The sequence below is a fragment of the Polypterus senegalus genome, unplaced genomic scaffold, assembly GCF_016835505.1.
Source record: "Polypterus senegalus isolate Bchr_013 unplaced genomic scaffold, ASM1683550v1 scaffold_1906, whole genome shotgun sequence".
In the NCBI taxonomy this organism is placed as follows: Eukaryota; Metazoa; Chordata; class Cladistia; order Polypteriformes; family Polypteridae; genus Polypterus; species Polypterus senegalus.
In genome coordinates, this window is record NW_024386054.1 from 1 (window position 1) to 9,614 (window position 9,614).

Below are 9,614 nucleotides of genomic sequence, written 5' to 3' on the forward strand. Positions count from 1 at the left end.
AGAAGACGGATAATGGACAAGAAAAACCAGGAAATTAAAACCAAAGGGTGCAATTTCTGGTGCGTATGAACACCCTAATTAGATTTCTCATGTTGACAATGTATATTACCCTGTGGGTCTGAGGACATTATCCCTCTTTGAAGTGTGGCACATGCATGGCAGAAACCAACAAGCACAATGCTGGGATGATAATTCAGTAGGTCGGGGGTTTTCATAATTTTTTATTCATTTTTACCGAGTTGAAATCAGGGCACTGCCTTGGCGGTGTCTGCATGTCCTCCTTGTGTCTGTAGCCCATCCCTTTTCCCTAAGATTTTTGTGCCTGCTGTCTTTAGCGGATGCATCAAGTGCTGATATGTCAAAGAAAGACAAGTTACAACTGTTTTAAAGGAATTGTAATGAAGCATTAAAAGTGCAAAAATAAAACTGGAATTAGACTGAAATGCGGAATCAATGGCGTTATGACTTGAGGTGTCAAATTCAGCAGTGTATTACATTCTTCTCATTTCTAGGAAACAGATCTCATCTCATGTTCACTTCACTGGGAAATGAAAATGAATGAAGCAGAGGTGAATGATGGTAGAGTGGCATCAAGCAGGAGTCACGGGTCCCATGAAACACCTGTGGGTACCCCTGTTTCAAGGCAAAGCAGCCAAGATTTAAATCCTAAAATGCCAAGTCACAATGAGCGGTTTCCCGGGACCACCATTGCAGACCTCATTCCTGCCAACATCTTGCACAAGTTCGGGACTGCAAATGTGAAGAAGTTGGTGACAGAAGCGGAAGTAAATTGCTCGATTGATGTGTGTGTCTTGTGTGTAGAGTATGTGTGCCACCCTTGAAAGGTGCAGTTGGCACTGATGTCTTTGTTAAAAAAAAAAGACTGATCCAAAAGCCCAGGGTTTCTTTCTGCAATGCTCACTCAGCAGCCATAAGCTTCTCAAAAATACAGTGGATATGCAAAGCCTACAAGCCCCTGCCAAAATGGCAGGTTTAGGGTGATAAATAATTAAACCAAGGCATCTCTTTCTGTTTTGCTTGTTACACTGGCATAGTCGGCAGGACATATCTATATATATAGTGAGGAGAGAGAATTGATCACGGGCAACCACTCTTTTGTACCACATTTGCGTTTTACCTAATGGAGAGGAATAGAAAAGCTGTCATCTGTTTCAAGATGGTTATTTAGTTTGACTGAAGCTTTTAAGACAACAAATTTCCCTCTTTGGACAAACAAAGTCCAAATCTATCTATCTATCTATCTATCTATCTATCTATCTATCTATCTATCTATCTATCTATCTATCTATCTATCTATCTATCTATCTATGAAGTAATGTGTTACAGTATCTATCTATCTATCTATCTATCTATCTATCTATCTATCTATCTATCTATCTATCTATCTATCTATCTATCTGTCTATCTATCTAACAAAAGAGGATGAAAGGAAGAGGTACAATCATCATTATTGCTGGATTGCAAAGTTCCTGAGACTTAACCACACCATCTCAGACAGAGCAAGGTGAAACACACTGTTAAATGAGAGCCTGCAGCGAATCTGTCAAAGGCCTGCTGGTGGTGTGTTTCTTTCTCTATAAAGGTGGCCACTGACCTGGTCGATCGTGAGTGGGAATGTGAAAAGCCAATCAGTAGTGGTAAAAGGTAAGGAAGACAGCAGTTTCTAGTTAAGGTAGTTTTACTCACTATTCATGGCTCCAGAGAGTGGCAATGTGTTGCACGTCGATGAGCACATGCAAGTATGAATTTCATTGTACTCTGTACATTTGACAATAATGACCGAAGAGTCTGTTCCAAAGAGAATTACTCATCATCATCATCATCATCACCAATTAACCATTATATTTGTCCCCTGGTCACATGGTGCTTGTACCCTACTATTTTCTCCAATGGCTATTCCTTGTCATCTGATTGTCTCCCTGGGCTTAATCCCCAGGTTGTAGGAATGTTTTTTAAGGGCATTTGGAAGAAATTCACATAGATGTTGAGTTTAGAGTGAGCACCTCCTTGCCTTGCCCTTCATAGTCTACAACATGGATGTAACTTGCTTTGTTAACCCAACTGATGTTTGTTGTTATTGCAGCTGAGGGCCTTCATGGAGTCTTTGGCTCAGCCCAGTCTCAAGCCCAGTCAAGCAGGCCCAGCAGCAGACGTTTCTTGTGACTTGGGCTCACCATACCAAGCACTGGGTCACTCCCTGAGAGCCAACACTTTCCCAGGTGATGCAATTTGGAAAGATTTGCTTTCTTGCACATAAGGTATGAGGGGGAGTCAAGCTAAAGTTAGAAAATGGGATTCATCAGAAAATGGAACGGACCTTAACAAAACTGCTCATGTCATTTCTCAATGTCATCTCCACCCTTCTCAATGCACTTGTGTCACACTTGCCCAAATTCCAGCAGAATAAAAGGTTTTGTCTTGTCCTCGCAACCACTCGTGCACCACTTTCTTCACGTTGTCATCATATGTCTTGAATTAACGACCGCCCAGATGTTTTTTTTAGCGGTCCAAAAAGGTGGCAATCCCAGGGTGCCAAATCTGGCGGATAAGGAGGATGTGGCAATACCTCAAACTTCTATTTCTCCAGACAAAGCCTTGGTGTTCTTAGCAGTGTGTCATTGTCTGGCAGCAAAAGGACCCCTTGAGACAGCAATCCCCACCTCTTGGATCAAATAGCAGCCTTCACATTGGTCTCCAGAAAGTCACAGTAACTTGCACTAGTGACTGTAATACCCCTCGACTTGTAGTGTTCAACAATAACTCGGGTGCACAAGTGGCTGGTGAGGACATGACCCAACCTTTTATTCTGCTGGAATCCAGGCATTTCTAGGCAGGGTGGCACAAGTGCATTGAGAAATGACATGATCAGTTTTGTTACGGTGTAGGGCCATCTTAAGAGCATTATAGGCCCCCGGGCAAAGCAGTACACAACCAATCAGCAAGTCACAGCATATATAGATTAGCATGGGGCACCCGGGCAACTGCCCTGTGTGCCCTTGCGTTAAGATGGCCCTGTTAAGGTGCATTCCATTTTCTAATAAATCCCATTTTCTAACTTTAGCTTGACTCCCCCTCGTACTAAAGGCATTTACTGCTATCAGCTCTCCTAACATGTGTTATTTTAAACTAACGTATCACTCTTTAAACTGCTTGGCCCCCAATATAACTGACTTGAAAGCTTTCGATCCTCCTTACACGAGAGATAACATGATGGCCGAACAGATCTTGTTCTGTTTAAAACTCTTTCCTTTTTGTGCTCACTGTCCATTTGGGTGGGTTCCTCCTAATTTTGCTCTTCTTGCTTCTGAGAACTCTTTGACACCTTTGGGTGGACCTCCAGCAGTTGTTTGTTGACCTTTTGCGCTGACACGTTGGTTTTCTAATCAAAGTGTTAATGTCACCCAGTATGTAGGCAGTGTCACTTTCAGATTGTGACCTTTCAAAATGTTTGTCATCTGAGAACGACTTTAAATTTTCTGAAAAAAGGGAAGTATAGAAAAGACCCCTTTTATTTCAAATAAAGAAGTTCCTAAATGCTAGAAGCACTCTTACTAATGAAATACTTGAGTTTTGCGAAACTAAAGTTTTTTTTTTCTAATTTAGGAGCCCCTCAGCCCGGCCAATCTCTGTTCAATGACTCCTTCACACCTGACGTGCCTGCCAAGTCTTGCAGGAACCCACAGGTCTGGTTCGGAAGAAGGACAGATGACCTAGGTATGGGAATTCACTTATGATCTGTTCTCAGTTTAGTAATTTTTTTCATTTATGTTGCCATTTTCGGAACATGGACATGACAGGAAGGATGCAGTTTCTAAAGTGATCAGAAAAGACATGCCATGTGATAAGTCACTGCAGGTTTTTCAAAGCACAGAGTCGTTAAAATGTGCGTAAAGAAGAACCAAAACTGGAACAAAGTCTGAAATAAGACATATAGAAACTGATTTGTCTGAAGGGAATAGGCAGCAGCAGCAGGAGCCGAACAAAGCAAAATCATTGTCACAATTTTCAGACAAAACGTCAAAAGCTGTTAAGTTTAGGTTACCTATGATCTAAACCCAATGTGTAATGCAAAGTCAAAGCCTTGAATCACCATAAACACCAATGTAACCACCACAAAAAGAGAAGTGGGCGAGCCTGACCTTTATACCCCCTCTACAGTGACATCGCAAGTTATGACTTTCATGGCATGCAAACTACACCCTGCTTTGGGGTTCCAGCACTTTGTCATCTTCCCTTTTACGCCGCCACACTCTCCGTGAACCCATTTCTCACATTCTGTGCACTTGATAAGAGTCTGAACCTACGCCTCTACCATGAACTCTGCGTGGCCACCTTTCAGATTCTTCTGTAGTTCCCTGTTTGGCACCTACCATCACAACCTTATTTTTGTCCAGAACTGTTTTTAATCCCTTCTCGCCCAATCTGTGTTTCCATTTCAAGGACTTTTCTCTTAATTCTTCCTCACTTGTCGAGAGGTTTACTTACCTTGGCAGTGACATTCATGTCTCTGGTGACTGTTCCTATGAAATCAGTAGATGGATTGGGAGAGCATAGGGGGGTCATGAGGTCACTGGAAAGTTGTCTGCCAATATGTATGCAAAAGAACAAAGGACCAAGTTTTTAGAGTCCTGGTGCTTCCTGTCTTGCTATATGGTTGCGAGACATGGACGCTATCCAGTGATCTGAGGCTCCTTTGGTACTGTGTCTCTTCAGAGAATCCTTGGGTACAGTTGGTTTGACTTTGTGTTGCTCATGGAGTCCCGAATGAGGCACATTACCTGCATTGTGAGTAGGAAATCCATTCCCGGGCTTGAGATCATCGGGACCCCGGGATTCCCGGACATTTTTCATTCCCATATTCCCAGGAATGAAACTGCTGTAATTGGCCAAGCTCGCATATATAGCGTGTAAAAGTGTAAAAATCGATCAAGAAATAACAGAGTTAACGTTGAAAATAATCAAGTGTCACGGTTTTTTGGCCCACGGTGAAACAGCGTTGCAAATTCTGATGCGAGTGAATTACCCTCAACATCTTCCCTAAATGGATAGCACTTAAATGTAGTGATTGGCTCAAGTAAAGCTGAGTCTTGAAACCGTCTGTCAAAGTCTGACGGGCAATTTTCAATCTGCTCTGTGTGGTGTATGCTGTCAAGCTGCACACACACCTTCCATTGCGTCTCCAGCTCTGACGAGAGGTTTTGGATGTTCCCCAAATCAAGGCGCTGAAAAATGATGGCTGTCCGATTAACTGTGATTATAGTTCGCCCTCCTTTCTCTTTCTCAGATTGCTTTTCGGAAGGAAGTCAGTTTCGTAGTTTTTATGAACAGTTCGAAAGTGCCTTTCCACATTTTCCTTCTTTGGAATAGCAATGATAGATTGACAGATCAGACAAACGCACTTCGATTGTGACATTGTGAGAAAAAAAATCCTCTTCCAATTCCACATCCAGCCCATACCCTCCTCAAAGAATTTTTTTTAAATCCCTTCTTTAGTCGATATAAATTGGAAGGCTAACTAGATCACAGCCGAAGCTTTACAGTAGCTTGCGCGTTTGATCGCGGGTGCGGGATGACCAGTGTGTTAGAAGAAAAGAGATCTCAGACTGGCCGCCCTGTATGTCAATCAAGTGGCAAACGCCATAGGGAGGATATATGATAGACTAACGTTTTGAATGCAACGCGATCTACCTGCACTACCTTTGCGATCTACCGGTCGATCGCGATCGACGCATTGGGCACCCCTGAACTAGATACATGTACTTATATGACAGCATGAACTGCTTATAGATAAGGTTTGTCTTTTATTGGTGTCAACATATTGCAGTAGTGTTAATAAAAATACTGCCGGTCATTCTAAAACCGTTCACATGTGAGATACCCATGCACTGTGTCATCCCCGGGAGCTCGGCATTCCTGGGAATGACATGTGGGAGACCCGAATTCACGGGAATGGATAAACCCATCCGGGAATGGATGCCCTAATTGTGAGGGTGCGTCAGTTACAGCACTATGGCCACGTGGTGCATTTCCCCGAGGGTGATCTGCCTCGTAAGATCCTCATTGTTGGGGACTCGAGTGGCTGGACCAGGCCAAGGGGTCGCCCACATAACACCTGGCTGCGGCAGATAGAGGGTCATTTCTGGAGGGTGGGACTGGACCGCATGTCTGCATAGGGGGTTGCCAACTGGGATCCTGAGTTGTTTCGTCGTGGGGTGAGTGTGGCAACACACTGTACCAGTGCATGCTCCCCAACCTGACTTCACTTGACTTCCTCACTATTCGGAACTAAAACTAAATCATCTGCATATGCTGTAGAAGTTCCATTGGTAGTTCTTGTCGTATTTCTGAGGTTACTGCTTCCATTACTTTGGCAGTGTTGAATTACTTGTACTTTCATGCTAAAGTTCCCACTGTCTCCATACACCATACAGACTCGGCACCATCACACATGGACACGTCCACATCTATGAGTCATTCCTCCGCTCCCATGTACTGCATCGGTCATTGTGTGACTTTGTTTGGGATGCAGTCAAATGCTTTTCTAAATTTACAAAAGTGAAAAATATTCAAATTAAGTGGCTGTATTGTCATACCATCCATACACCATATTGCAGCATACAGTGGTATGAAATAACAGGACGTATACATAAACACAGGACAAGTGCAACACAGGTAAAGAACTATTCCATACTATAATAGATACATAAATAATTACAAATAAATACAAGGCAAGTGAATAGATATTAACTCTTTCAGGGCAGATGTCGACTTTTGTCGAAATTCAGGGGTAGAGGACGGTAATCAGCCATAAACAGCGACAAAACTCGCTGTTATGTTTTAGTTCAACTCTCTTTGTTAGAAGGAAAGTTAGCTTCGTTGAGTTGACCTCAATTACCTGCGCATGTATGAGTAGCAAAGAGCAAACATCCTCTAAAATGGCATCGACATCTGACGAGAAACCAAAGGGAATGCACAAACCAAAAAACTCAGTGGAAGACATTTTGCCTACTATTACCGAATCGGACTCTGACTTGTTGGACTCTGATTTTGATACAAGTGATCTGAAGGTGGAGACTGAAAACGAAAGTGAGGTACTGGCTTCAGATAATCGGTCTCCACGCTTGTGTAGCTGATGTGCCCACGGCAATGTTCACCTGGGAGGACTGCCACTTATGATGACAAGAGATACAAAACAGATTGTGTCGCACTGCCACTTGAAGACAAGCCAGACAGCTGGCCCTCCACACATTCCTACACAGCCTCCAGAGACACTGAGCAGGCGTCGACAGCAGCCACAGAAACAGACACTTTATGTTGATTTACATGTGAAACCTTTGCTTTGTGTGGTTTTCAGAAAACAGGGTTGCATGCAAAAAAAATTTCAGCCCTCAAAGAGTTAATAAATGCGTAATTAGTTAATGGATGGCATGGTGGCTCAGTGGTAATGCTGCTGCCTCACAGTAAGGAGACCTGGGTTTGCTTCCCGGGTCCAACCTGCGTGGAGTTTGCATGTTTTCCCCGTGTCTGCGCCTGTTTCCTCCCACAGTCCAAAGATATGTAGGTAAAGTCATCCCTGATGGAGGATCACAGGAATCATGGGAAAGAGGGGTCCTTTCATCAGAGCAACGTTTCAGCCATGGAATGGCCAAATGGGGAGGCAGCTTGATGGATGAGGTCTCCATAACTCTAAAAAACAAACTTTGTTTTCTCGAGATAATGGAATAATTTTATCGAGATGTCAAGAAAACAAAAATTTGTTTTCTTAAGATAATAGAATCATTTTATTGCCATCTCAAGAAAATGAAACTTAACCTTTGCTCCTGGCATCAGGCTCGCTTTGATTGCGACGCCTATAAAGCTGAACCCTTGCTAACCGTCTTCTTAAATGACGAGACACTAACGTTATTATTTTCTAAACTAAGGCATAAATATATCTCAGCCTGCGTCAGTTGTTAATTGAACAAAAATGTGACGCACTGATCAATACAGTTCGGCTCTTCTGCCAATTCAAACAGGACATGGCTTCAATAAGCTAAACAGTAAACGCTCGATAGAATTATTTCATAATTTCGAGAAAAGGAGATCTTTTGTTTTATCGAGATCTTGATAAAATAATTCAATTTTTTTGCGAAAACAAAGTTTGTTTTTTCGAGATCTTGATAAAATTAGTCTGTTATCTCGAAGAAACAATTTAAAATAATAACGATACTGCATGTCCTCTCTCAGCTTCTGTAAAGAATACACCATAAATGCAAACACATTCCTGACAGAAGCAGCACAAACATTAACGTGATCCCGACTCTTCTTCTGCAGTCTGGACCGGGACTAAGCAGGTGTCATGATGCATAGACAGATTCTTGTGTATGTTGTATTGATTTATTTGATTTCATTCTATTTTACTTTTATTAAAATAAATTGATGTCATATGTGATCATCAGCTGCATGGCTCCTAGTCAAAACAGCATACCGACTCCTACTTTCAAAGCTGTTTTCTTTAGTAAAATCATTAAGCCCCGTGTCTGTGGTGCTGCTTCCAGTGATTGTCCCGGGTCTTGCTCCATAGGTCGGTGGACAGAAAAAAACATCCTTCACAGCCGTCTGAAGAAAGCTCTGGGCGAGGCGCAGAAAAGCCCTGGAAAAACTTAGAGCCTGCTCTTCCTGATCTTCTCATGGCTGGTGGTCATGGACGAAAGGATTTAAAGATGACCGTACTGCTCTCTACACACTCCCTTTACCTCTAGGGTATTTGCATTTGAACCTTCATTGTTGTAATCATCTTTGTCCACAGCTCCAGGTCAGTATACAACAGGCTGCACATCAACTTTTTCCTGCTCCACACAACAAGAAATTGTGAGTTTAGGCTGACGTGACCTGATGGTCTTGTTTCTTAAGGATCCTAACATAACATTTCTCTTTACCTTTCCAATGCTGTGAAGATGGTAAAACAAATTTATGTTTGTGAATTAAATAACTCAGATGAGATTTGTTCTTCTTATTATTTTAACATCAATTTGTCTAAATTTGTGTTTTTAGTTGGACTCTAACAGAATTTTAGGGTCAATCCTGAAATATTCATAAGTTACTTTTGGTTCCTACTATTGTGAGCAGGTGTCACAAACATGGCAAAAAGGGTCTAAGGCTTCCAAAAAAAAAAAAAAGATCCACAAAACAGGACAGATCCTTCAGTAGCCTACCCAGAGATGGCCTTATCCCAGGCAGCTAGCCCCCAAACACAACAGGTAGGCTTCGGCCTGCAAATGCCTAAAATGGACTTTGGTTAATTAAGTTCAAAATGCTACGAAAGTTCTAAAATATAGATAAATATAAAAATATGTCTTACAAATTAGATGAAAACCACCAACATCTTACTTGATAGGGATACATATATAAATGCAGGAAATTTATTTGAATTATGCAATATAAAAAAAAGGATCAATGAGGGTTTGCCTAAAAAGGAAAACAAGTCCCAATATGAAATCCGAGAACTGAAATCCAAGAACGGAAGCAAGAAGCCCACAAAAGATCAATAGAACACAATACTCACAATTGTAAACTCCAACGATACTCAATGGCACTCTGAAGGAATCAGTCTC

The 9,614-nt window shown here is 42.0% G+C and overlaps 1 protein-coding gene across 3 annotated transcripts; it reads left to right on the plus strand.

Annotated features, from left to right (window-relative positions):
- The first annotated feature begins 522 nt into the window (after positions 1 to 522).
- LOC120522528 (testis-expressed protein 33) lies at positions 523 to 8,987 on the plus strand. 3 transcript variants are annotated; one of them, XM_039743431.1, is made up of 4 exons: positions 523 to 803; positions 2,105 to 2,240; positions 3,625 to 3,735; positions 8,585 to 8,987. In XM_039743431.1, the coding sequence occupies exons 1-4, from the start codon at positions 549 to 551 to the stop codon at positions 8,665 to 8,667; spliced, it is 585 nt and encodes a 194-aa protein (XP_039599365.1). In that variant the 5' UTR covers positions 523 to 548; the 3' UTR covers positions 8,668 to 8,987. The 3 variants fall into 3 exon arrangements, with proteins under 3 accessions (XP_039599365.1, XP_039599366.1, XP_039599367.1); XM_039743432.1 differs by having other exon boundaries at positions 523 to 785; XM_039743433.1 differs by having other exon boundaries at positions 523 to 623.
- The last annotated feature ends 627 nt before the right edge of the window (positions 8,988 to 9,614 follow it).

Coding starts and splice junctions, on each gene's coding strand:
- LOC120522528 (XM_039743431.1), top strand. CDS start 549: ATGAAAATGAATGAAGCAGAGGTGAATGATGGTAGAGTGGCATCAAGC. Junction 804..2,104: donor AAGTAAATTGCTCGATTGAT/GTGTGTGTCTTG, acceptor TTGTTATTGCAG/CTGAGGGCCTTCATGGAGTC. Junction 2,241..3,624: donor GAGAGCCAACACTTTCCCAG/GTGATGCAATTT, acceptor TTTCTAATTTAG/GAGCCCCTCAGCCCGGCCAA.